The sequence below is a fragment of the Ursus maritimus genome, unplaced genomic scaffold, assembly GCF_017311325.1.
Source record: "Ursus maritimus isolate PB19 unplaced genomic scaffold, ASM1731132v1 scaffold_16, whole genome shotgun sequence".
NCBI lineage: Eukaryota > Metazoa > Chordata > Mammalia > Carnivora > Ursidae > Ursus > Ursus maritimus.
In genome coordinates this window covers 58,407,776-58,435,703 of record NW_024424008.1, presented here as the reverse complement: position 1 = coordinate 58,435,703, position 27,928 = coordinate 58,407,776, and the positions used below count along the sequence as shown (strand labels likewise).

General features: G+C 44.7%; 2 protein-coding genes across 2 annotated transcripts in view; both read right to left on the bottom strand.

The window, feature by feature from the left end:
* The window catches only part of SLN (sarcolipin), a 52,159-nt gene extending 36,789 nt beyond the window's left edge, over nucleotides 1-15,370 (bottom strand). Inside the window, exon 1 of the mRNA XM_040631264.1 lies at nucleotides 15,241-15,370. The gene's annotated coding sequence lies outside the window, so the exon portion shown is untranslated. The remainder of the gene's footprint in view (nucleotides 1-15,240) is intronic.
* Nucleotides 9,820-27,928, bottom strand: part of SLC35F2 (solute carrier family 35 member F2) — a 45,635-nt gene continuing 27,526 nt past the window's right edge. The window contains exons 2-8 of the mRNA XM_040631262.1: nucleotides 25,326-25,501; nucleotides 22,704-22,831; nucleotides 18,460-18,619; nucleotides 17,228-17,384; nucleotides 16,651-16,703; nucleotides 15,241-15,395; nucleotides 9,820-10,883 (exon numbers count right to left, since the gene is read on the bottom strand). Coding sequence (XP_040487196.1) covers nucleotides 10,698-10,883; nucleotides 15,241-15,395; nucleotides 16,651-16,703; nucleotides 17,228-17,384; nucleotides 18,460-18,619; nucleotides 22,704-22,831; nucleotides 25,326-25,501 — 1,015 coding nt within the window. The 3' untranslated portion in view covers nucleotides 9,820-10,697. The remainder of the gene's footprint in view (nucleotides 10,884-15,240; nucleotides 15,396-16,650; nucleotides 16,704-17,227; nucleotides 17,385-18,459; nucleotides 18,620-22,703; nucleotides 22,832-25,325; nucleotides 25,502-27,928) is intronic.

Here is a 27,928-nt window from a genome sequence, read left to right as displayed (position 1 = left end):
GTTTCCCATCCTGAGAGGTACCAAGACAGGTCACAGTTGGAGGGTGGAACGGAGACCCTGGGTGGGTCATACAGGATGAGGAACAGAGCCAGAGGAGGTAGGCTTGAGTAAAAGAAGTCAATGGGCATACATAAGACATTAGACACCCATTAGCCGGTACTTCAGGGCACGATACAGAATGTTTCCACCACCCTACAAAGTTCCTTCGTGAACTCTTCCAATGACCCTTGTGCTGCCCAGAAGCAATCACCATTCTGATTTCTATTCCCCATAAATTATTTCCCTCTTCTCTACAAATTACTTTTGCCTGTCTTTGAACTTTCTATAAATGGAATCATGCAAGACGGACTCTTCAGTTCATTCTGGCTCCTTTCACTCCTTGCAATGTTTTTGAGATTTATTCATGTCATTACAAGTATCATAAGTGCATTCCTTTTTATTGCTGAGTAGCATTGCATTTGCAAACACACCAAAATTTATTAATCCTTTCTGTTGATGGACCAATTGTTTCCAAATTTTTGCTATTATAATTAAAGTTGCAATAGCCATTCTTGTGGATAGAAGGCCACTGGACTAACAACTTTCATTTTCTCAAAGGGCCCTAGGCAGTAGCGGCCATGTTAGCACGGCAGGGCGGTACGTGAGTTATGGCGGGAGTCCCGGTATATACGCCACTTGAAGAGTTGTACCCGAGGTCTGGTACTTACAAGCAAACTTCCTGAACTCGTCCTTGGATTGTACAGGACAACGGGACATTCTGAATGGAAGTATCCATTTGCTTATTATGCAAATTTATTCTGTAAATTTTATACATTTGATGGGTGAATCATTTGTCTTGTTTGTAGGAGGCATAGTAACATGGAGCGACTTTCTTCCATTTGCCTGTCAGTCTGCAGCTTGTTGAAAATGGACTTGGAAACCTTTGGACGTTTCCAAAACAAAAACAACATAACAAAATGAAAAAAACAGACAATGGAGCGCCAACTGCCAAAAATCATGTGATTTTGCAGTTCATGGAGTTGGAAACTATCAATGATAAACAACTTGACAAAAGAAAAGGTAGCTGTTGGAATGCGTGAAGTGCCACATCAGGAAGGATCTACTACCATCAGGACAATTACAAGTGCGGGGTCAGCAGCAGTCATGTGCCTTAGTCAAACAGCAGGTGTAAGAATGACCCTTGTGCAGTTTCCAGAGGTCCCTGGGGACTCTGCTCCATATCAGGATTCGGTGACCTACAGAGGGGGAAACCAGGACTTCCGAATGGAACGCTGCTATTGCACTGAACTTCAAAATCTATCCATTCTCCTCGCCCTCAAAAAGTTGGTAATGGAGCTGTTGGGATCAAATGTGAGGGATGAACCATCAGAAATACCAACGGAAATCAAAGAACACAGGATAAAGTTGTAGTGATAGGGAGGCTTCTAGTACAAAACTGCTGACACTTAATCGACTATCATGCGACTCCCTCGACTGGATAGAAGATAAGCCAGACTCTCAGCCCTGGGGATTCTCCAACACGCATTTCCTAAATTACACCAGAGGTGATGTTAAGCAGGCAGTTGAGCAACGTATGGGCTAGGACATCCAGTTGAGACAAATCTGTGTCTCTCGGGCTAGGAAGTCATGAAAGATCTTGTCTCACACCACTAATCTAGCAGTGGGTTTTGCTGGGCACGGTGTGGGTGCAAGGAAGAGTGTAGGGGAGAGGGGAGGAAATCCAAGCAACCAATCACAGACTCTAGGCAGAATAGGGAGAAGAGTATTCCAGAAGGGTGAAAATGAAAGTAACCAAAGAGTAAAAGTTCAGAAGGGCTTGAAAAACCAGTATGCTGGGTTTAGGGATGTAAATTGTGCTCACAATATAGAATATGGGACTATATCAAGCACTTCTGATAACAAATCGTAGATTTATCATGAGAGTAACAGAGAGACATTAAGGCAACATGTTGGCATGAAGGACATAAATACACTGTGAGGTCCAAGTGTGGGCAATTCATCCACATGGGCACAGACCATGAAAGTGATGGAGGCAGTTGGGTGGGAAGATGGTGGCCAGTGTCAGAGTCCTCAGTGAGATCCAGTGAGTGATGTTGAGGCAGGAGTTGGCTGACCATACCAAGAGATAGGGAGTATAAAACTAAATATGAAATTGGAAGATAATAAAACAAAATGTATAGTTGGATATAAATTTTATTGCTCTGAGAAAATCACAGACTAATCATTCCATTGGGCCAAAAACTGAAATAATACTGTTGGCAACAAATTTTACTGCTTATGGCAATAATGCACAAATACTTATTAATTCCCATCAGAGAAGTGATTCCTACTTTCTAAAGAAAAATCGTTAGATTTTTCCAACTTGATAGTTTATTGTTAAATATAAGTCTTCCTAAATTTATTTTTTTTTATTTTAAGATTTATTTATTTATTTGACAGAGATAGAGACAGCCAGTGAGAGAGGGAGCACAAGCAGGGGGAGTGGGAGAGGAAGAAGCAGGCTCATAACGGAGGAGCCTGATGTGGGACTCGATCCCAGAACGCTGGGATCACGCCCTGAGCTGAAGGCAGACGCTTAACCGCTGTGCCACCCAGGCGCCCCAAGTCTTCCTAAATTTAATATAGTGGAACAACTTTGTCCAGATAACAAATTTGTGGGTTTTTTTTTTTCTCTTTATCAGCGAGGAAGGCACCAGAAAACTGCTCTATCATTGACAGCAGCTTCCCTTCAAAAGGGAATAGGATAGCTTAGATTCATTGAAAATAGTTACTTCCCCAGAATTTGGCATGGACACATGCGAATCTCTTGGAGAAGCTCCTCTTAAAAGGTGAGTTACCTTCATGGCTTTCAAAGGAGTAAGACTGCATCCCTTAGGAAGACAGATGGTCTATGTGGGGGAATACTGTGTTTTGAGGATTGAAAAATTTAAAACTGCTTGACCCCTGAAAGTGTGGACCCCTAGACAGGAAATGCACTCAGCAGCTGTGGGCCACAGGCACGTATTTAAGCGCATGAGCTCAGCTGACACCTTAAGAGATGACAGTGTATAAATCCAAATGCTAAGTAGTAAGGACTGCAGCACACCTGGCCACGCTTCAGCAGGTTTGGATCGCTCCCTGAGAACCATAACGAACCACATCGAGTTTGTGCCCATCTGGACCAACACAAGCCTCGCCGGAAAGGAACGGCAGCTTCTGCCAGGCTCTCGAGGTCCAGCTTCTCCATGGTGACACCGTACGCTGGGGAGAAGAAACGACAGCGGCTGACAAAGCAGAAACCGCTCCTCCCGCCTCTGTGGGTTGGACAAAAGCACCCCTCGGCCATCATGAATGAACTTGGGTTTTTGGGTAATTCAGGGAAACAGGAGAGCCCCTCAAGAGAGAATTTCTTACTAATAAGGACCATGAGTTGTAGAGTAATTCATTCGTAAAATAAACGTGATGTAACTGTGCCCCCATTTTAGGGAGCAGTTTCTATTCGTGACATTAATAACGACGAGTCACTTTGCGCTCTCTTGACTTTTGGATCCTTCTCCTTCGTGGTCAACTACAGAAACAACCGGGTGTCTCAAGATGACAGGGGGAGTTGTGAGATGACGAAACTCAAAATAGTTGACTTGTAGCAGGGAGAGGGACTGCAGCCCTGGGAGGCAGAGCCAGCCCCCCCCGCCCGAGGACAGTGGGCCCCAGCAGGGCCAGAAGCATGGTGCTGCACAGCGCTCGGCGCTGGCGGGCGAGCTGGGCCTACACCTGGCTGTGCGCGTGCAAGCACCACGCCCGGCGGCTTTGTGATCTCAAAGCTGGTGGTTCCCTCCAGGAGACAGCTCTTCTCAGGCCCAAAGATGCCTTGTGTCCTCCAATTCACCCAGTATTTTTTGGGTTGGTTGTTTTTCATTTGTTTGTTTGGTTTTTTTAAGTGGCAGACAAACAACTCCATCTCTTACAGGGTTTAACGTAGTAATATTCATTATTCTAGCTGGCATTTCTAATAGTTCCCCAGGTAGCAGACCCAGGTCTAGAAAGCAACCAGAACCTGAGGCTCAGAACTTATTTTCAAATTCCCAGGGACTAACAGGACTCTCTGTCAGGCAAGGGTGCTACCAACCACGCACTCTATCAAATGACTGCACTTGAGTGCCACTAATCAAGATGCAACAAGGCCTCAATGCTTAAAGCGCACACTTCTCCTGGTTCTAATAAGACTTCCACGTATCTAAGTGACTATTATTTTATTATAAAAATTAAAACAATACTTTGCAATTTGATGACCCTTTTTTATTTCCTCCCTACATTACTGATGTTGCTATTTCAACAGTGATACATAATGAACGCATTACATTTTACCACGTATGGTGGTTAAGACTGCGGACTCTGGAGTCAGAGAGATGAGAGTCTGAATATCATTAAGCCGCTTCACTTCTTTAGGTCTTCTGATAGAGAGGCACACAAACACCCCCACGGCTTCTCCCGGTGCAAGCACAGAACAGCACTGCATTTCTACATCCCTTCGAATTTGGACATGGCCAGGTGACTTGCTTGGGCCAATGAAATGTAAGAGAAAGTGCTACCTGTCACTTCTAGGCAGCCTTTAAGAGCCAGGGAGGAATTTTCTATGATTCCCTCTTTCCCTGTTATGGCTGNTCCATTAGCCAGAGCCCCCGAGTGAGGACAACCTGAAGCAGAGCCACAGTGGACATTAGCATGGCCAAAAATCAAATCTTTGTTGCTTTAAGCCAATAATGTATTCCCTTTTGTTTGTTACAGCAGCATAACCTAGCCCATCCTGACTGATAAAGCCCCAATTTCCTCACTTGTTAAATTGGGGCATAAATAGAATCTACGTCCTTAGGGGCACCAGGGTGGCTCGGAGGGTTAAGCATCCAACTCTTGATTTCAGCTCAGTCTTAATCTCAGGGTCATGAGTTCAGGCCCTGTGTTGGGCTCCATGCCCTACTTTAAAGAAAAAAAAAATAGAACCCACCTCCTTAGACTGTTGTGAAGTTTAAATAAAAAACGCGGGTTTTAAGAAAACCTACCACACTGCCAGACACAAAGCACATCTAGGTCAGTAAGAGGTATGAGTAGAAAGGGGCAAAGAACTGCTCAAGATCATCCAGAGTTTTAATCACAGAACCATTTCCTTTCCTCCCAAGCAGTCACTTGGAGAGTCTATCAAAGACCCAGTTCTCTATTCAGACATATATATTCTAGCTTCCAAATCCAGTCATTCTCCTCGGTGCTCATGTTAACACTGGGGTGATCATAATTTGCTCTTATTCCCTTCTATTTAATTTGCTTGTCATTTCTCAGTAACACTTGTCTAACCACAGGAAATACAACCTATTGATCTAGCTGTTTCTTTCACCCAAATTGTGCAGCACTTCCTCACCAAATATCTTCTAGAATTCTTTGTTCTGCCCTATTTGTACTGCTGCCAAGAATGAGACTATCTGGGAAAAAGACTAACGAGCAGTTCATGGATACCATCCAGCATCCTCCAGCACAGTAAATCATCTTTGGGTTTCTTCTATCATAGAGCAATTACCTACTTTCCAAAACCAGAAATAATGCTTCACAAGACAAAGATTGAATAGAACATGAGAAACACGTTATCAGCGAACAGAAATGCAGTACTACTGAGTCCCTGTTATGTTTAAGGCTTTATGGTTGGTGCTGTGTTGAATGTTTCAAAGTGTCTGTTTATGAAACTTCTCATTCCATCAGGGTTTCGGTTTGCCACAAAGTAGGGTGAGACCTGTCCATATGGATCTTACTCTTTCACTACAAGGGTAAAATATTCATGTGGGTTGGTAATTAGGTAAATTAGCAATATAAGGAGGAAGGTAAACCTCAAATTCAGTGTTTTCATAGAATCCCTATTTTCTTACATTAGATATTGATTCTACAAACCGACTTTTGAAAGCCCTGCAGTGTCATCCATAGTACCAGGGGCCCAGGACTCTGACCTTCCCTAGTTTCTTCTCATCCCATGCATCACTGTCATGGGGATCTATGTGACTGTCCTCCTATCACCTAGCCAGCCTTCTTCCTAGGAGATCAGCGTGCAGTCACCGAACTCCAGGCAATCAGAAAGTGCCCTGCTCTCTACAAATAAGTCTGCCAGAGTCTCCTGGCCTGACCTAGAGTCTTCCTGCTCTGCTCCCCACAATGAGACAGGGGCATGAACCATGTTCTTGTGTCATGACCCAAGAGTCCTCGGGGAAGGTCACTACGCTCCCCAGTCGGATATGGCTCTCAACTGAGCCACATACCCCTGCTCTGGCACGGCTCACACTTTAGTGAGCAGATCAGGAATCAGGCCTTGGCTCTCCCCCTCCTGTCTAATCCTCTAAATGCACAGTAGAGACCAAATAAATGTTGTGTACCAGTTGGGAGCAAATAAAGGTACCACTTACACTCAACCAACAGGCGGACTAGGGAATTGAAGCTCTACAGGAATGCCTCCAGGTGTGTGTCAAGGGTAGGGGGGCAGATTCCCCAAAGCAGCTGCATCAGTCTTACCGACAAAGCAATTTCTGGAGAAATAAGATGCTGGAGGGCAGGGTGGGGCGGAGTTGGTGTTACTGGTGACGGTGGTGTGTCTGTGGGTGTCCCCGCATGGAAAGGTGCACACGCTGAACTAGCAGCATTTTCACAAAGACCAAGCTGGATGAGGCCTCACAAGACCAAAGTCAGAAATCTGAAAGAATGAAAAAGTGGGAAATACTCTGGCAAAAGTGGAAAAGCACGGTCACCTAACAGGAAGAAAGTAACACCTATGGTCAGGAAGGTGGGACTCCGCATGGAAACTCCAGCTTCTAGCACTGCGAGTCGCCACCTCGCATCAGAATGCAGCCTCCCCAGTGGGCAGGCCACGGCTGGTAACCGCGGACCGCGGGATGCTCACGTGGCACCGGCCGGATACTCGTTACAGTCAGCTGCAGCCAGCAGTTGTTCAAACGACTTTATATTCTTTATTCATATCACTTCTCTTTTCCTTTCAACCCAAATTTCCTCCTCCTTCAAAAGTATCTGTCCTTCAAATTAAGATTGCTTGAGGGGCTCCTGGGTGGCTCGGTTGAGCGTCTGACTCTTGATTTCAGCTTGGGTCATGCTCTCGGGGTCATCCGACAGAGCCCCGCGTAGGGCTCTATGCTCTGCGTGGAGTCTGCTTGTCCTTCTCCCTCTGCTTCTTCCCACCCCCTCTCAAATAAATAAAATTAAACAAACAAACAAAAAAAGATTTGTCAAAGAAGACAATATGGAAACCAAGGAATAAAGTGCACAGTGAAAGCATTAGAAGACATTTGGGGACATTAAATCCTACAAGTAAAATTCTGCTGTTCTGAAGAGCTTTTACTCCCCTTGAGATATCATCTCTAGATTGCCAGACGTCTCCAAACGCCCTTTCTAAGACTGCTGGAGAACTGCATGTTCAGCATTACCTAATTTCCTCATAAATCTCTTGCCTTTTAATCAGTTAAGTGGCTATCTGCTGAATTCCCCTGATTTATGGATATCTTTTGAGGCCTGAGGATATGTCCAGATACTAAGTGATTAAATGTGTATGAAAATGGCACATCACTGTAATAATGATAGAGGAAAGAATGTGACTGGGCATACAGAGGACCTCAGACACAAACGCAGACGGCTTCTTAGAAGGGCAGGCTCCGGGGCTGTGGGAACACTGCACCAACAGGCTGCTATCTACACGAGGATCCTCCCCCGTCCTCCCCCAAGATGCGTGTGCTGGCTCGGCAGTCCACAGGAAGCGCAGCCCCTCAGCACTCGGTGTTTCAAAAGCCACTGCAGGCTGCTAGCGACGCGGCAAGGAATCCTGGCTTCTGTCTTCACCACGGGCACCAACCGTGTGCCCTCTTGATATGGTTCAGCTTTCCTGAGAACTCCATCCTTCAGCTGTTCGTCAAAGACAATCCCGGCCGAGGGCAGTCATCTAACACCCTCTTTTAGGGGCGCCTGCGTGGCCCAGTTGGTGAAGTGTCTGCCTTCAGCTCAGGTCATGATCCGGAGGTCCTGGGATGGAGCCTCGTGAGCCTGCTTCCCCCTCTCCCTCTGCCTCTCCTCCCAGCTAATACTCTCTCACTCTCTCAAATGAATAAATAAAATATTTTTAAAAGGACATTATGGAGGTGCTATAAAATGAAACATGACCGTTCAGGTCACAGATTTTTGTTCTACCTGTTAAAGCGCCACCTGCTGGAAACGCCACGGATAACACATACAAATTCTCTGAGCCGCTGGTCCCAGAAAGGTGAGAAATGCCCACAAGAGAAACTAGTTTCAAAGTACAAACAGTGAAAACCACCCCAGCAAAGCCCTCTCTTCTTCCGACATAACCACAGTCCAAACGCACAATTTATTACCTCTATACAACACGAGGGAACAATCCAGCAGCCCTATTATACTATTCATCAGGGTTTTTTTAATGGCATGAATATCTACAAGAAAATATTGAAAAATCAATATTGTTCTAATAGGCTGGAAAACAATTTATGGGAGGTTCTCAACTTAAGAACGTGTTATGTTTCAGAAGCTTGTATGTGAGCCAGACGTTTGAAAATACATTTTCCAGGGAAGTGTATTACAGAGACCGGTGAAACTCTCAGTCTTCACAAACTTGTATGAAACCAGGACGCACGGCTTTGCAATATTATTATTTAATTGCTGAATGTCACTCACAGCACTGCTTCTCTGGAACACTGAATTCTAAGTTTTAATTTAGGATGCTCAGGTTTGAACTCCTTTGCCCCTCTCCAGAGGGAGCAGGTGAGGGGAAAAAGCACTAGGTTTAGGGGGAAGGGGAGAAAGAGCCAAGCAGGGTAAGATAATACTGCCCATATGTATCTGCATAAAACACCTTACTTTAGGTCAATCTCCCCTTAAATGTTATGAACTGGGGCCAAAGACAAAGTTCATTTAATAAATGCCCAAGGGGGCACCTGGGTGGCTCAGTCAGCCTTTGGCTCAGGTCCTGGGATCAAGCCCCACATCAAGCTCCCTGCTCAGCAGGGGAGTCTGCTTCTCCCTCTCCCTCTGCCCATGCTTGCTCTGTGTCTCTCAAATAAGTAAACAAAATCTTTTAAAAAATAAATAAACATCCAAGAAGTGAGATGACAAAAGGTCTAGAAAGATGAACAGAGACCACAGTTGACCTTGAAGAGCTCAGCTAGTGGTGAGGAAGGGCAGGTAAACAGCAAGCACTCAATAATGCAACAAGGAAGATATGAACAAAGGCCCTGGGAACCTAGAGGAGAGGGGGCCTGGCCTGGATAGCCTGAGAAGGGCTTCAAAGAGATGATGGTTGAGCTGAGACTTGACAGAGACATGGGATGCTGTTACCTGACACTCTCCACTTCACCCGGAATATACAGGTGTTTGCTCTTAAGCAGGATATTTTAAGAAATGACATGTTAATCAAAATTAAAGTCTTCCCCCAAAGGCCAAACACTGTAACCTAAACTTTTCCCGCTCATTGGCAGCTATGAATGGCGCACAGTGAAAATCAAACATCAGCTTTAATTGGCCACAGAGAATAAAAAGTTATTTCACTAACAAAAGAAAAAAAAAGGAAAGAAAAGAAAAGAAAAAAGAAAACAGAATTCTAAAAAGTTTCTTCTGGCAAATGATCTGTGGGCTCCCTCTGACTTCCCCTCCATCCCAATGTAACCCCAGGTAGGTCTGCCTTACTTTACAGACAAACATGATTCTGAAAAGTTGGATATGAAGAAATCTTGAATATATTAAGTCACTTAAAAGTCCAGAAGGGGAGCTGGTTAATCAAAGAAACCACACAATGAATGTATTTCCATGAAATCAAAATCTTTTAATAACATTAACACTTACCAACAATTCCTTAATTACATTAAAAAAAAGTTTACATACAGTTTACAGTTTTTGTAAAATGGCAGAGTGGTAGTTGATATAATGATGCTACATATTTGCACTTTGAACTGAAGAAGTATCACAAAAATCTCATGGCACATTACAAATCCTTGGTAAGAAGTAGTGCAGTATCCTCTCTGAACAGCGGAGAGAGGGTCCCTAGGTTTACCGCACCACCCCTCTTTCCTGCCTCGATGGTACTCACACTGGTATCTCAGGATTTCTCAAGTGCTACCCCACCCATGTTGCTGCCACATGCAATCCATCACCAGACCTCATTGTGACGTAGAGGCCACAGGCTCGTGGACAATGACGACCTCAGCAAGACAAAACCCAGAAGCGTCCGAGTGTGGAAAGCTGCTCCCAAGCCACCCTGGGCTGCCCCAACTCCTGATGTCCAGCCCAGCATGGACAGCCTGCTTGCAGGCTCTGCCCTGGCTGGATGACGCCTGGGCATCGGCCCCACCACGCTTTCCCACTTGTGCCTCGAGACCCCAGTGTGGGGCACACCCTGTCTCCCTGACAAGAACAGGTACTGGTCCTCAAACCCACAGAAACATGATCCCAGCCGCCTCGCCTTCTGCTTATTTTCGTATTTCTACTTTCAATACATTATTCTCTATTCCTTGTAAAATCAAACCACTGGATCCAATCCAATGTTGCAGTGCTCACTCCCCGTGTCATAATTTTCCAAGAGTCCCCTCTGCCTTCCGCAGGCTCCGCAGCCTCCCAATACCCGCTCCCGGTTTCCCGGGGAGCCTCGGGTACACATGCACGGGTGCCTTCCTCTCCAGCTACAAGGCAGTGGAGTGAGTCTCCCGCAGGTTCTCCTCAAGCTTCAGCCCTAGGTTGTCAATGCCGATGCTGGTGACGGGCGGCACGCTGCTCTCTGGCGGCTCAGCCGTCCGCGTCGGGGTGGAGCAGTACAGGATGAAGCCCACCATGATGACGGTGAAGGACAGGATGTAGAGCCCGGAAAACTAGGAGGAGAACAGGCGATGGACTGTGGTCTCTGCCAAACACACGCTGGCTGCTGCCCTCTGCCAGCTGTGCTTTGAGGGCTCCCTTCTCCTTATCTTTTCTTCTGGAAGCTGCCTAAGGAGACACTAAGGCCCCCAACCCTCCCATGCGTATACTGGTGAACACACGGTCTCGGACGTCACAATAGCCAGGTGGATCCTCGGATCACTAGGAAATGGAACTTCTGCCTCTCTCTGTGATACTCCTAGTTGTACTTCCACCTTGCAACCACTCCCACTTCGTGGAGAGACTCAAAGGTCAGCACGGAGACCATGAGAGAGCCAATTTCAGACCCTAAACACGGTTTATAATACTGCTACGAAACAGAGAAACACAGGACCTAAGATAAAATGTGGAGGCACAGATATGACAAGTTCTCCACAACCTTTCATGTATGCTAATGCAATAAAATCCAGTTTGCTAAAATTCAATAGATTATCTTCTCTCGGTAGACAAGTGTTACACAATCAGATTTATGGTGGACTGAGCAGGTTAAGATTTTTAGAGCTCGAAAGACGTCATTTTTCAGAAAAGTCTCAAACACAAAGAGGTCACTGGTGTAAAGTGCAGTCGGACAACCACGGGGCACGGAGCCTGCGGGAGAAGTCTCCCACCCTCGCGGCTCCCAGAGGACTGACTGTAGCGAGAGCCCCATTCTGACAGACACACCACAAGGACAGATGGAGTTCCTGGTGACCCTCTCCAACACGCCCCCCTTTTTAGGAAAACAACCACCCCGAGCAAAATGCAGTGAAGACAAGACACTAATTCATTGTGTATTATGACTGAAAATGGCATACTGACATACCCCCAAAGTTTAAATAAATAGTATTATGCACTCTATATTTGCTCTTATTTAAATTGAGGATCCATACAAAAGTTCAAGTATTAAAGAAATTAATATTCTTGACAGCATGAAAGATAAAACACAGAAAGAGAAGAGCTAAAGACTGACCCAGGATGATATAGTAAAAATTTAAGGAAACTACGTAGCATAATGAATGCATAATTAAATGCCTAGGATCATTTTTTTTCTTGGAACAAGCAAACTCAAATTTATGAATGGTCCTGACAACCTGATTTTAAAGTTAAGAACAGAGCATGCTGGGGCACTTGGGTGGTTGAGTGGGTGAAGCGTCTGACTTCTACTCAGGTCATGATCTCGGGGTTATGGGATGGAACCCTGTGCTGGGCTCCCCACTCAGCAGGGAGTCTCCCCCCCCCCGCCCTCCCCACCACTTGTGCGCTCTCTCTCTCTCTCTCAGATAAATAAAATCTTAAAAAAAAAAAAAAAAGAACAGAGCATGCTATTTTGTTCAAGCCAATAAATATTTTTAAATTCACTTAGATTTCATAGGATGCCCTCAAAGAGTTCTCATGCCTAAAAAGAGTTCTAAAAGCTGACAAAGAAAAACAATAAGAAAACACAACAGGTTGGGAAAGAAGATGAGAGGGAGAGAGAGAAGAAGAACCCAGATACACTCCCAAAAGCAGAAGGAGGAACTAACCAGGGTTTTGAAATGAGTATCATGTACAGTGCTGGTCACCTCCAGCTGTGGGCTTCTGTGAGTCACTATTGGCTTCTGCACATTAATTTTTTAAAGATGCTCAATTCCTTCTTTTTTTTTTTTTTTTAAAGATTTTATTTATTTATTCGACAGAGATAGAGACAGCCAGCGAGAGAGGGAACACAAGCAGGGGGAGTGGGAGAGGAAGAAGCAGGTTCCTAGCGGAGGAGCCTGATGTGGGGCTCGATCCCATAACGCCGGGATCACGCCCTGAGCCGAAGGCAGACGCTTAACCGCTGTGCCACCCAGGCGCCCCTGCTCAATTCCTTCTTAACCTCAAGCCTTTAGAACTCTTTAAGGAACAGTTTTTCCCCAAAGCAGGAAAGCCTTCACCAGATTCAGAGCAAGAGTCAATGGCAATGATGCCAAGTCAAGCTGAAAGCCAAACCTGGCTTTAGTTCTTGGATCCAAAACTTAGCATGGTCCTCAATACACCGCTGGCACTTAATAAATATTTGTTGGGGGAAAAATGATTCTGAGAATATTAGGGAAAAGTAAACCTAGTTAGAGTACCCTAAACTTTTAAGTCAGTATTACCAAGTCAGTATTTATGCCCTCCTATAAAATGTTCACTGTTACCTGTAGGAAAACCTACATAACTTGTTCAAAACCCATCCTGTTTGATGGTTTTAAATGTGTAGAAGAAAAAGCATCTTGTTTCTCTTAAGAAGCAGGTGATCAAATGGAGTCTCTTCCCTTTGAAGGGAGAGACTCTAAGGGAATGAAGTAAGTCTCCTGAACGAGAGGCTCTTACCTTTACCTTTCTGCTTTTTTGTTTAAATTCTACCCTTTGTGTCCGGATCTATACTGGAAGCTTCTTGTGACTACTCTTAAGATCAGTTCCAGAGGAGGCAGAGTCTGACAATGAGGAGTGCAGAAATTTTTAAACTTCTTTAAACTGTTGATTTTAAAAAGAAGAGCCAAAGTTGCTTTAGAAACTACATTTTTAAGAATTGGTGGTATATTGGGCTTATAATTCTGCCTTTAAAAACTGCTTCTAAAATGCTAGGTATTGGGCACCTGGATGGCTCAGTCAGTTAAGTGTCTGCCTTTGGCTTAGTTCATGATCCCAGGGTCCTGAGATCGAGTCCCATGTCAGGCTCCCTGCTCCATGGGGAACGTGCTTCTCCCTCTCCCTCCCTCTCTCTCTTTCTCATGAATAAATAAATAAAATCTTTAAAAATAAATAAATAAAATGCTAGGTATGTTCTTTAAGCTCTGAATGGTTTTCCACCCCTGTAATTTACTCTGAAGATCACAGAAGACCCACTCATTGCTCTACAAGCCCTGAAATGGCCTTTGAATGAAAACAATCAAATCTGATCTGGGTTAAGAGTGAGCTGCAAGGGGCGCCTGGGTGGCACAGCGGTTGAGCATCTGCCTTTGGCTCAGGGCGTGATCCCGGCGTTGTGAGATCGAGCCCCACATCAGGCTCCTCTGCTATGAGCCTGCTTCTTCCTCTCCCACTCCCCCTGCTTGTGTTCCCTCTCTCGCTGGCTGTCTCTGTCTCTGTCGAATAAATAAACAAAATCTTAAAAAAAAAAAAAAAGAGTGAGCTGGAAGATGTGCAAGGACAAAGAAACATAAAGCAAAAGAACTGAGAAGGAATTTAACGTTCACATGCTCTGATTTTGAGAATAACAGTTTAAAGTTATGTGGTAAAAAAAAAAAATGACACACAAAAAGGCTTTTTCGTGTTAAAGTTAAGAGCAGTTAAAGAACAAATATCTACATGAAGGGAGCTTATAATAGGTAGTGACAGGTGTATTTTCAGAGCTTTTCTTTCTTTAACCTTGCTTCTTCCTTCCCACTTGGATACTATTTTACTTAGAAGTTAAACTACTAAAGCTAAATCAATATACTTGGTTTAAAAAGAAAAACACATAGGTCAGTGGGACCATATGTTAGTTACACAGATAACGTATAACCACAAGCTTAACTGCAGAATAGAAACACCATCACCCCCTAGCGGCGGCCTCGTGAAATGCAAGCACAGCACCAAAATTCACTTTGGGGCCCTTGGCAGTCGTTTTCATTAAAAAAAAAAAAACAAAAAAAAAACCTACTAGGCCTGCCAGATCACTTCTGTGATTCACTCTGACATTTGTTACTTTTTAATGATGCAGCCAAAAAGCTATATATACTCCTTTGGTCTAAGTTCAGGAATACCTTAACCAGCAAGTTTACAAAGATAACACCCAGTTCCTTTCATATGTAACACTGCTGGCAAAATGTTTTATGCTGCTTAAGCAGAAATTTCTGAGAACCCACTGAAAAAGGCACTGTGAGTTCATGGCCAATTCCTGGGAATAGTGTAAATCAGTGCCAAGCAATCTCTGCCTGGATACAAAATTTTACAAGGACAAAGAAGTGTAGTTGCTGTCCCCAAATGAAACTAAAATTATCAAGCAACAGCCAACATTTTCACTATTTGTTCAAATAACTGGGATAGCAAGCTCGTCGACAAGCATTTACTGAAGGTATACTAAAGAAAGACGGATTTCCAATGCAGCAGTTCTGAAAGTGTGCTCTCAAGACCTGGAGGTACCCAAGACCCTTTCAGAAGCCTGTAACATCAAAACTCCTATTAGAAATACAAACATGACGCTGTTTGCCTGGAGTGCAGATTGTCCAATGAGATTCTTGCCAAAAAAGATGAGGCTTTATTTTTGGATCTAAAATAGTGAAGACACCCATGACTTCTTTTAGACCAAACAGTGTTCCTATTTGAACATATCTATTTGCTTACCTTATAGCCAAACAGAAAGAGTCCAAAGAAAAGACTGTAGAGGTCAGCTGTCAGGATGCCCAAGTTGACAGAAGTGGCACTCGTGACTTTAATCACCAGCGGCATGAAGCTATACAGGCAGAACATACAGAGCGCGAATGCCGCGAACAACAGGGCTGCAGAAAAAGCAAAGGGGAAAATCTAACGTTACAGGAAGAAATCAGAAGGCAAAGACCCTTTTAAGGCTTGGCTGCCGTCTACAATTTCCTGATCCTCTAACACACTCTCTAAAGAGCCTCTTGCTAATGCTCAGCATTGCAAATGAGACCCAGAAAGCCCTCAGGAAAACAATAATCATACTAATAACAAGATGCGACACAGAGGAAGGACTTCAAAATTGCAACAGGGTGTAAGACGGTGAAGGCCGTATGCACTTGTTCATGGAGTGACTGGTTCAACAGCTCTGGCCACCCCGCCCACCCCAGAGAGCGTGATGTTGTGATGAAAGGCCAAGCAAAGCAGAATCACTATCAAGAAAAATCACCCATTATCTTTTGTTGGCTTTTATCCGGTTCATTGGTTGGACATGATCGGTGTCACTGGACTCAGGATAAGTATTTTTAGTCATCGAAGGCAGCTGGCTGTTAGCCCATTATCTTGTGCTCATCTCATTACATTCAGCATTCTCAGAAAACACAGTACAACCGTCCTCTTCAGGACAGAGCTGGTCATGTGGGTGCTCACCATTTAGCTTTGCAACCACACCTTCAACCCCACCCCCACAGTCAACACACGCCCACTCACACCCACTCACATTCATGCACACTCATTCACACTCTGGCAATCCAAGTTATTTGATTGAATTAAATTATCCAAGCACAGCATAGGAACTTCCATGACATTTTATGGACTGTTTTTAACTTCTTTCCACCCATCATTAAATAAGGTTGGAGGAGTCTTTCCTAACTGTTCCACCACTGTTTTCTGCATTATTTATTTGTGCAGATGCCCGGGAATATCAGGTGAGAGTCGTAATGGAAGGTGGTGGGTGATCACACACCATAAAAATATGAGGGTTAATGTTTCCCAAATTGCATCGAGCAGACAACCTTCACACGAGGTTTGAGGACTCGCAATACAGATCGAGCTGAAAGTGACTGTGACCAAAGGTCAGTCTTGTTCAGCACTCCTAGCAAAGGAAAGCTATTCCTGAAGGTAAGGATTAAGAATTAACTCCAGTGAAGGTTCATTTACAAGTTCTCAGGGAAAACTCAATGTAACCCCCCGGAGCCCTCTGGGTACCGAATTACTCTGTGATTTTACAAAAATGGTTAAACACTACTTAAATGAAGTATTTATTTCTTGACGTGTGTTTTTGTCACTGAGAGGAAAGGATACTGACCAAAAAAGGATAACCATTTATGTACATACCAATCTTCCAGTCCCACTGAATGCCGGCAATATCCTTATATTCCACGATCAATCTAAGATTAAAACAAGAGGTCAGAGAGAGATCCACAGACTCATTTTCACTAGTTTATAAGCATTTTAGTTGCCATACTTCAACTAAGGTGAGGAATTACATTGATCTTTTAAAATGTTTCTTAGGGTATAAAAATAAATATCTTTAATATAAAGGACAATGAATAAAACCAAAGGAGCCCATAAACATGCTTGAGGCCCTTCAAGGCACTTTTCAAATAGTAGCCAGCATGACATTGTGTTTTCCATTTGAATAGGGAGTTCGTGTTTTCTGGAAATAACTGAAAAATAAAGTCTATACTGGTAATGCTTCTACCCCACTGAAAGCAGAAATCCTAAACATCATGCACATGATCAGAAAATGTGGCATAATTCTTGATATTTCAAGAAACTTCTAATAGTTAGCAAGTTACTGATTCCAAATGGGAATCTGGGCCAAATCAGCAATGAATATTAGTAGCTGGAAAGTAACCACATACCATATAAGAGCTTATTTTGTTTTTAAGGGAGATTTATAGACTCTTACAGCTGTATGCCGCTGACAATGGTTCCAAATAAGCCCACCATCCCTAAAAACTCCTGTCTGCTCAGCTTCTTCACAACGTATTCTTCACACACGTTAGAAACAGCATAGAGGGAAGCCCCAAGAAGGACCAAGATGTCACCAATCAGGACGTCACTACCTACAGGAAGACAAGACACAAAAAGGTACACAGTGTCAAGACAGGGGACCCTTTCTAGCTTGTTTCCAGGAGTTTATCTGGTTCACATTCATTTAAGTAAGATTTTACAGAAAGAAACCCTGGTTTCTAGAAGTTCAAGGACTCTTACTCCTCTCACTTTCTGGCACAATTCTGCTGATTTTTCATATTTTGACCCCTCGGGAGACGACGTGACTGGAAGATGGATAGTGTAAGGCCTTAGGAAATGATTCTATGACAAAGAAATTAATGGAATTTATGGGAGGGAATTAACTAAAAACCACAGGGAAGGAAGTTAGGTGGTCAAGGTCATCTTCCCTCAATGCAAGGACACAGTGACGTCACTTGTACACTGGGCGAATTCAGAGACCATATTTAGATTTTATAGCAACCATAGTCTGAACTTTGACCCAAACAATGTCCAAGTGTTCTCATCCACAGAGCGACTGAAAAAGAGGCTGGTCACCCAGTGGACGCGAAGTTTCCTTTTGATAAAAAGCCAAGAATCCAGAGTAGGGGGGCGCCTGGGTGGCACAGCGGTTAAGCGTCTGCCTTCGGCTCAGGGCGTGATCCCGGCGTTGTGGGATCGAGCCCCACATCAGGCTCCTCCGCTAGGAGCCTGCTTCTTCCTCTCCCACTCCCCCTGCTTGTGTTCCCTCTCTCGCTGGCTGTCTCTCTGTCAAATAAATAAATAAAATCTTTAAAAAAAAAAAAAGAAAAAGAATCCAGAGTAGGTTTTTCCAGTAACTAACCCAGATGGATGGGTCAAAAGAGGATGATGGCAAACATTTAAAGAAACTTCTCTCTCAGGAGACAAAACACCACTATTTAGTGTGGCAAACAGGAGCAAGGGCCGTGGGCGGGCAGAAACTGAAAGCACACTTGGTAGAAGGGGTTCCAATAGCAGAAGCAAGTAAATCTGAAAATAAAACTTAAAAGACAGCTTAACCAAGACATGTTTTCTGTCTTTTCCCATATAGCTTTGCAATACAAAAGCGAAAACACAAGCAACACCTTTCTTCTGTGACCAAAGCAGAAGCAAGGACCGCGGCCTCACCTGAATTGTCTTCCCTTCCCGCTAGTATGTCTGCACCGACCATGGTCCCCACGCCCAGCAGACACACAGCCACGGCGATGAAGTGGATAACTCTGTATCTTGCATAAAGAATAAACCACGAGAGAGCCATCAACACAGGGATCCCAAAGCAGTCCAAAAGCTGCAAGGAAGGAAACACCCACAGCGTAAGCCATCTGTCCTCAGCCAAAAGATGGGTAAATAATCCTCAGAGTCTGTGTTTACTCCTGCTCGCCCTGTACGTCTCTCATGGCGATTTACCGGGATTACCTGGATTTGCCTTTACCTGGATCGTCTCACTGAAATCTTCACAGCCCTGTGAGACGGAAACCATGATTCCCATTTTACGTATGAGGAAAACCAAGGCACAGACAGGTTAAATGAGTTGCCCCAAATCCCACAGCTGGAAGTGGGAGAACCAGTGGCTGACCCCAGGGACTCTGCCTCACAACCCGTGCTCTATCTCTAGCCTGCCGCCCGCGGTTCTCCTAAGTCCAGCATCAGGCACCCACTCAGTCCACCAACACTTTCGCACCTCATGGGGGGAGACCCTAGGAGAGGAGCTGGAGCGTAGAGAATGAGACACAGCCCAGCCCTCAGGAGCATACAGGCTGGACAGACACAGAATGAATAGTCACACAGGCAGACAGTTAATTGTCGTGGGGCTAAGCGCTACCAAGAAGTACAAGAGATTGTCAGAAAGCCAAAAGCACCATCTCCCTGACAGTGTCCAACCCCACCCTAGCTCACAGCGAACTCTCCTGCTCATCTTCATCGAATATTCCATCACCTGTTGATCGTGGGTCCAGAAAATACTTCCTCCACCCCCGATATTTCCAGGCTAGAAGGCAGTGCCAAAATCACAGCAAATTCAAAATCACTAGTAAAGGGAAAAACTGGAGATTTGATTCACTCGATTCTCGAATTCACAAATTCTGTGAAGTGCATTCAAGGATAAAATTTATTCCGTATACTGACAATATTCCTGAACTGGTTTTATTGCTCCCCCTGTTCTTTTTTTAACCTTGTCTCAGATTCTCTGTGTCTGTCTCGTTTTGGACAAGGCAGGCCCCTAAATCTCCCGCAGCCTGCCCGAGCCCGTCCACGGCTGACTGACTGCCTTGCACTGCAGTGTCATTCCAGGGGCCGGCGCGCCCGGCACGGGCACCTTGCCTTGTTATTTATTCCAGCTGCAGAGCTCTAATCCCCTAAGTGCTTTCCTGAGCCAGCCCGAATAACAAACCATTAAACCACGCAAATGATAACAGCCCGTCCCGGAAGACACCAGCACGATCCAGCCATAATGACTTAACAAAGTCTAAATGATGTTCCTTAAACAAAAAAAAGGGGAAAAAAAGGTCACTCTCAAAACTCTCACAGGAGAGACTCCCTATCCTTAAATTGTGTCTTAAAATAAAACTTAAATTTATTCTATTTTGGGGGGCACCTGGGTGACTCAGCTGCCTGCCTTCAGCTCAGGTCATGATCCCAGGGTCCCAACATGGAGTCCTGCACTGGGCTCCCTGCTCAGCGAGGAGCCTGCTTCTCCCTTTCCCTCTGCCTGCCGCCCCCTGCTTGTGCTCTCTCGCTATCTCTCTGTCAAATAAATAAATAAAATCTTTTTAAAAAATCTGTTCTAACAATTTTGGTGGGCAAAGAGTGGCCATCTAAGGGAGCTGCCTATGTCATCCCGCCACTGACCAGCGGCATGCTCCCCAGCCAGTGCCCCTTGGCGTCACAATATGAAACGAAGACATGAGACCAAAAGATCTCACAGGTCCCTTCCTACCATAAAGTTCCACGACTCCTCACCTGCTACCTAGCACACTGGGTGTCTATCTACATCGCTTCTCGTCACAGACTACTCCTGGTGATGGATGCCTTCTCCTTGATGCATTCAGTCCCAAGAGCCTCCCTATCTAATTTAATCTTTAAAAATTATTGTTCAGCCACAGTCGGCAAGGCACGAAGTCAGACCCCCGAGTGGGGAAGGCACAGATACAAAACTGAGTTAGGCTCTGTTGGAAATACTTTATTAGAGATGGAGCAGGCAGGAGAAAGTGAGCTTGAAGGAGGCCTTGGAGATGGAGGACGGGGGCTTCAAACAGCACTGTGTTCTCGAAAGAACAGGGCAGCAGCCCAATGGAGGAGAAGCTGGCTGTCGGTGGGGAAGGAACAGAGGTGGGGTAAAGCGGGAGGACACACGGGTAGAAACCTACTCCACGGGGTGCCGACGGCCACGTCATGAACCTCCCATAAACCACTCCGTCAGCGGTTGCCATTCCAGACCCCCTGAGCCCAACCTCCACCCTTCCACCCATACCGCAGATGTACTCAAGTAGAGAACCAGCTGGAAGAGCCGCGGTGACAGTCCCCAGCCACTGCAGCAGGGAGCTTTAGCGGCCAGATGCCCGTTTTATAACAGACTCCTTGCAAAGGCCAGAAGCACGTCATGTTTGGCAACCAAATGCTTAGGTTTTTCTATGAGGGTAGAATGAAAGAAATTGTTTTCAATAGTCTAAGGCATGCGCTTCAGTCACAAAGACCCAACTGTAAGTATTTTTGCTTAGCTGGGTTTAGACCTTGTACCAAGTCAAACCGGTCATCCTCGGTTGTCAGCAACCAAAGTTTCTGGGAATTATAATCAAGTCATTAAATTGTGCATGAGGTTAGGAGGGTAGATGTGACTAGAAACGTGCCATTTTCCACATACATATACGCTTATAACCCATAGCTAAAAGCACACTTAATCCTATTTCTGATGAACTTGATCCTTTAGGTAACTCCTGGTTTGTGAATGCTGGGTTTTCTAGGTGCCTCCTGTGATATCTGTCATAACCCATATTTCCCTAAACCAAAAGGTCCACTGAAGACAATGCTTAGCTCGACTAGCACAATGTTACAGAAGAAAAAATAGTTAGTATGACGCATTCAGATAATAGTAGCATTTAATGTATCTTCACGTTGGAAAACTACTGAATTTTCATCAGTCCTTACATCTTCCAAGTGAAATAAGTCTTTTTTAAAAGATTTTATTTATTTATTTATTTGTCAGGAAGAGAACAAGCAGAGGGAGCAGCAGGCAGAGGGAGAAGCAGGCTCCCTGCTGAGCAAGGACCCCAACGCGGGACTCCATCCCAGGACCCTGGGATTCATGACTTGAGCAGAAGGCAGATGCTTAACCCTGACTGAACCACCCAGGGGTCCCTTGAGTGAAATAAGTTGAATTACACTTTAATTTTTCCAGAGATGAAATAAGGACATCTCTGTTTCATATAGTGAGAAAACTGATGCATCAAAAAATTACAAATATAGGGGCGCCTGGGTGGCTCAGTCAGTGAAGTGTCTGCCTTTGGCTCAGGTCATGATCCCAGGGTCCTGTGATCAAGCCCCCATCGGGCTCCCTGTTCAGCGGGAGTCTGTTTCTCCCTCTGCTCCTCACCCCAGCTCATGTTCTCTCTCTCTCTTTCTCTCAAATAAATAAAAAAACTTGAAAAGAAAAAAGTCACAAATTTATTAAAGTGTGAAGACTAAACCTGGCATTGGAGTCTCTCACTTTCACCTCCCTTCATGAAACATTTCCTCGTTAACAGTAGTGAGTCAGTGTCATGATACAGTCCAGAGTCTGCTCACATCAAGACAACTGAATCAGTCTTCCTCAACACCTAGTTAAAAAGCACTGCTCTGCAGGAACATTTTTCTCTCAATCCAGCAAGAATAAACCTAAAAAAGGAATAGGGGTATCAGTTTTACCTCTGGCTACCCAAGGTGCTTAATCTCTACCCCTGAGGTCTACAAGGTTCTTTCCAGTGATTCCAACAGTTCCCTTTGTCTTGAGTATCTACTTTACGAGCAAACCTCCAACTTTTCTGTGGCACAAAAGTATAGTCACTCTATATGTCATCTTTAAGCAAACTAAAAAAGCACTCACGTCCACATCAGAGCATCAACTGCCAACTAAATATTTATGCTTACTTTCGTAGCAACTGTTTTATTGTGCAACAGCATTGGCAGTTTGAGAACTGATTAACTTGTATACATTTTCACTAATTCTAGGAAATTTTACTCATTAGCACATATGCTCCTCGAAGAAACAGATCGCACCCACCTGTGGTTAGGTTTTCTGTAAGTGAACAGCTTTTCAACAAAATTTTATTAGCACAGATGGGTTCCAATTCTTCTGTTGAAGCTGCAAAACCCACACGGGTCAGAGGAGGGCCCCTTACCTGGACACTGGTTAGAGTGGTGTACTGGTATGCTTTGACAATCAGGTAATTAGCTTCCACGTCTGCTAGCCCAAGCAGGATGTACTTCCACCATTTTCTCTTCAAGATGGATAAAAGGTTATCACTACCTGGTTGAAAGAAATCTGGGTTGGTACCTGCTACTTGAAAATGATGGTACGAACGTCAATTTAGAGATTCAAGAGTCAAAGTAAAGGTGGCTTCTCCGAATTTCCATGACTCATAACCAAAATGCCCACAATAGCTCAGCAAGGGTCAGATTTTTTTCTATTATGAGACCCAAGCTAAGATGTCCGCATAGACCAAGGGTTTAAAGAAAACACCACAGAGAAAGTGAATAGGAGAAAAGCAGCTAAATTTCATTTCCTACTGTAACAGAAATATAATAACCAGATACGGGTTTGGATGCTGCCATTCCTGACAAGCTACAGATTATTCTAAAAAATCAAATGTTATCTTATGACTTCATTGGTTATTTAACCTCCGCACGTGATCATTCTTTTGGAAGAGATGTTCTTTCAAGAGAAAATGAACTCAGTGATAAGTGTGGAAAAAAAGAGTTGGTGGCATCATTGAAGAAACATCTTTTATCCCCTAAATTCTACTTAGTTAATTGCAATTCACTTCTCTGGAGAATCTAGTAGATAGGAGATATGTAGTCAGCACACATATGAGAAGGCTTTATGGTAAAAAGAACCTACAAGTGGGAATCATGACCAAAAAATTATCATTAAAACCCAATTATCAGGAACATCCTGAAAACACAAAGTTAGTCTTCCTCAACATGACGTGGCAGGCACCCACCAACCACCCCGCAGGGGGACCTCACTGATGTACGTAGGAGTCACGCTGACTTCCTAAAGGCCAGTGCTTAGAGAGGAACGAAGTCCAGGGCTATTACCCATGGACCCAATTCTATTTCCAACTCCTAAAGCTCTTACCAAATTTGGTACTTCCCCCTTAAGACACTTTCCCCTCTCCCACCACTTGTTTCCACTTTCTTTCAAAAATAAGTCACTTATCCAGACACCGCGTACCATTGTGCATTAAGGTCCATATTAACGAGGATGCGCAAATACCAGTGATGTCATTATGCATCTTAAGATGATGAAAATGGAAGTACTGCCCCCTCCCGATCAGTCTGGGTTACTCATCGTCTTCAAGTTTCCGAGTTCCATCTCATTTCATTTATTTTTCAAAGTCATGCTCTCCTCTTGTGACAAGGATGTTTGTCGTGACTGGCAGCCCTTAGTGTGGAGTGCCGGTGAGAGCTGTGCTCCGGGGCAGGCTGGCTGGGTCGGAAACCGGCTCCAGTTCCTACCGACATGACTCACATCCCATTCCCTAGTGCTGCACACTTCAGTTTCCTCACCGGCAAAGCGGGGGTAATAGTAATACCCACCTGCGTCATTGGGAGGATTCAGTGAGGTAACACATCACCAAAGGGAGTTAAGCAATTCAAGTGATGTCTTGCACAGTAACGTCAGCCAGAATCCAGCTTTTCCCATTTTCTGTGTAGCTAGCTAGAAATCATAATTCTGTCATGATTCTAAAACAACTTCACCCAGGCATCTGGCCGGCTCAGTCGGTTAAGCCTCCGACTCTTGGTTTCGGCTCAGGTCATGATCTCAGGGTTGTGAGATCGAGCCCCACATCAGGCTCCACACTCAGCAGGGGGTCTGCTTGAGATTCTCTCCCTCTGCCCCTCCCCCTGCTTGCACGCACACACTTTCTCTCTCTCCCTGGAATAAACAAATCTTACCAAAAAAAGAATGATAAATTCTTTTTTTTTTTTTTTTTAAAGATTTTATTTATTTATTCGACAGAGACAAAGACAGCCAGCGAGAGAGGGAACACAAGCAGGGGGAGTGGGAGAGGAAGAAGCAGGCTCCTAGCGGAGGAGCCTGACGTGGGGCTCAATCCCATAACGCTGGGATCATGCCCTGAGCCGAAGGCAGAAGCCCAACCGCTGTGCCACCCAGGCGCCCCAAGAATGATAAATTCTTAAAAAAATAACAACCAGGCAGTGATAAAGATGTTAATTCCTTGCCAATTCCTTGTGTTTGTCTCTCTCACAGCACAGACTTGGTCTACACATAATCAATGTTCCATTTAATGTTCTCCACTTGGCTGGAAATATATATTTTGAAGAGCAAGGCTCTTTTTAAGGGTTTTTAGTATTGTCTCTTAAATTTATCAACCACAGGAGAAAAAAATAAAACCTAACTCATAATGGCGTTTCCACTTTTTTTTTTAATTTTATTTTTTTTAAGTAATCTCTACACAAACATGGGGCTTGAACTCATGACCTCCAGGTCAAGAGTCCCATGCTGAGCCAGCCTGGTACCCCAGCACTTCTTTACATTTTTCTGACAACTTCTATCAGGACAGTTTGGTGCTACCTGTTCTAATCAACAATTTCAGAGAATTATACATAAATCTCCATACATTTTCAGAGCATTCAGTCCTATTTTTCTAATAACTTCTATGAAAAATAGTTTCCTGTTCTAGGATTTACCTCACATTTTATTTTTTAAATATCTAGAAGCCAAACATTTTTATGAAGATAATTTGTTGGGAAGGTCATCCTCACATGTGACCTACCTGATTGAAACGCCAGTATCATTGTATAAAATAGAAACAGCAAGCAATAGTTGATAAAACTCTGAAGCATGGGGGTGTTCACTTTGTATTTTTCTGCCAGGTACTGGCTGGTGATGGCTGTCCCACATATACACAAGGACAACATCTGACCCAGGGCAATTGTCTTCAAAATATTCCTGGAAAATAAAGGAGAAAATCAGAATAACTGGCAAGTAAGTTATTCCTTACACATACACACTCAACACAAAGAAATATTCTAATTATTCCAGGGGGTCCTTTATTTCACTTTATTGCTTACTTCATATGCACAAAAACTGAAGTTTTGTATTTTGAGAGACTATAGCTTTACTCCTTCACATTTCTGATTTTCCTCCTCACTCCCACAAAAATACACATTCCCCAACTTCACTGACCACATAGAGATCGTGTGGGTTACTAAGCTGTGTCATAGACTAGTCGAAGTGTGTGGGTGATTTTTTTTTTAACTTTAACTCTAGTTTTAAATTCTTCCTACGCATGAAGTGTTCACCGTTTTCTCATCCTTTCACTGTGCCGGAGACCTGATTTCTTCAACGAGAAGCAATGGCTTTCAAGGTTGCCTGCATGTTTGAATCACGGAGACTCTGTGAAGTTTTATTTTTTATTTATTTGAGAGAGAAAGAGAGCGTGCGCACACATGTGAGCACCACTGGGGGAGGGGCAGAGGGAGAGGCAGAGAGAATCTCAAGCAGACTCCCCACTGAGCACAAAGCCTGATGCGGGGCTTGATCCCATGACCCTGAGATCATGACCTGAGTCAAAATCAAGAGTCCGTCCGACACTAACCGACTGAGCCACCCAGGTGCCCCCGAATCACCGAGATTTTGAACGCCAACGTTCAGCTGCACCCAGACCGAGCACATTAGCGTCCCTGGCAGTGGGTCCCAGGCGTTGCTGATGCTCCAAGCTCCCTGGGTGATTCCCGTGTAGCCGACACTGAATCACTGCTCTAGAGGAGGGCACCTGGGATCCATAGAAGAATAAGACCCAGACTCTGCCTTTTGGCATTTAAAAAGAAGAGGCATCTTAACAAGCAACGAAAGCCATGTCAGCAAGTGGAAAGTGGAAGATGATGTGAAAGGCTCCCCAGGCATAGAACGTATGGAACCCAGCCGCCCAATAAACCTCAGGGGGACTGCTGAAAATGATCCCTGGGTTTCTTTCTTTTTTAAGATTTTTATTTATTTATTTGAGAGAGAGGGAAAGAGAGCACGAGCAAGCACAGGGTGGGGAGGGGCAGGGGGAAAGGAGGACAGAGATGCTCTCGCAGACTCTGGGCTGAGCCTGGAGCCAGCCACGGGGCTCAGTCCCACGACCCTGAGACCATGACCTGAGCCAAAACCAAGAGTCAGCTGCTCAACTGACTGAGCCACCCGGAAGCCCCGATCACTGGGTTTCTAGAGTAGATGACTGGACAGATACGAGGCTGCCGACCAGGTCAGGGAATACAGGACGAGAGGTAGGTCTGGGCAAGGGGAGGGTCATGAGTTCAGCATGAGAGCAGCAGAAACTGAGAGGGCTGTATCGCTGGAGGGAAAACAGTGAGAGGTTTGACAGGCGGACTCTAAGAAGGCCCCTGGTGAGTCTCTGCATCCTGGCATTTTCGCCCTGTGTAACCTCCCCTTGAGTGTGTGCAGGATCCGTGACTTGCTTCTAGCCAGTGCAACACAGTAAAAGTAGTGGGATGTCATTTCCACGAATACATTCCATAAGGTTGTCACTTCCGTCTTACAAGTCAACTCGACTCTCTTCCCTGCTAGCTTCCCTCTCCTTGTACAGAGAGACCCACGTGGAGAGGAACTGAAGGTGCCCCCGCCAAACCCCAGCAAGGAACTGAGAACGTCAGCGCACCGGCCCGCAAGGAAATGCGTCTCGCTAACATCAACATGAGTCTGGAAGCAAAGTCCTCCCCACGGGAGGCTGCAGCTGGGTCCCCAGCCCCGCAGAGACCACAAACCGCAGCCCTGCGAGAGGCCCCGGAGCAGAGGGTAGAGACAGGCCTAACCCACAACAACGGAGCTTATTTCAAGTCACTAAGTTTGTGGTAATTTGTCACACAGTATTAAATAACAAAGTTGAAGCACTGGACTTCAGAAAGATAGACCGCCTCTGTCTTCTCTCCACTACACACAGCAAGGGCCGGGCACTTTGTTGTCACTCAGTAAGTATTTGCTGAATGAATGTAAATGGATAAAGAAATGATCATACATGCCCAAATATATTGGTAACTCCAAATATAAGATACTTCTCTAGTTTTCCAGTGAAGTGCAAAAGTCAGAGAAACACCAGAAAATATGAGAGTGCGTGACACAGAAGCTAAGAGGGGAAAAACTTTTTTAAAATCAAGAGATGATCAATACGATAGTATCAAAAAGTACAGAGAGAAGGGGTGGCCTTAAGGCTAAAGAGACACAGCTGGATCCGCAAGCGGCAGTACTCAGACCTTTGCAGGAAAGCTTTTGGCCAGTGGGAATGCCTCAAGTCAGATTCCAGTGGGTGGGGTGAGTAGACCACGAGCCAGTGAATGCACCAAGCATGACCGGCTGCTTTTGTAAAATGATGAA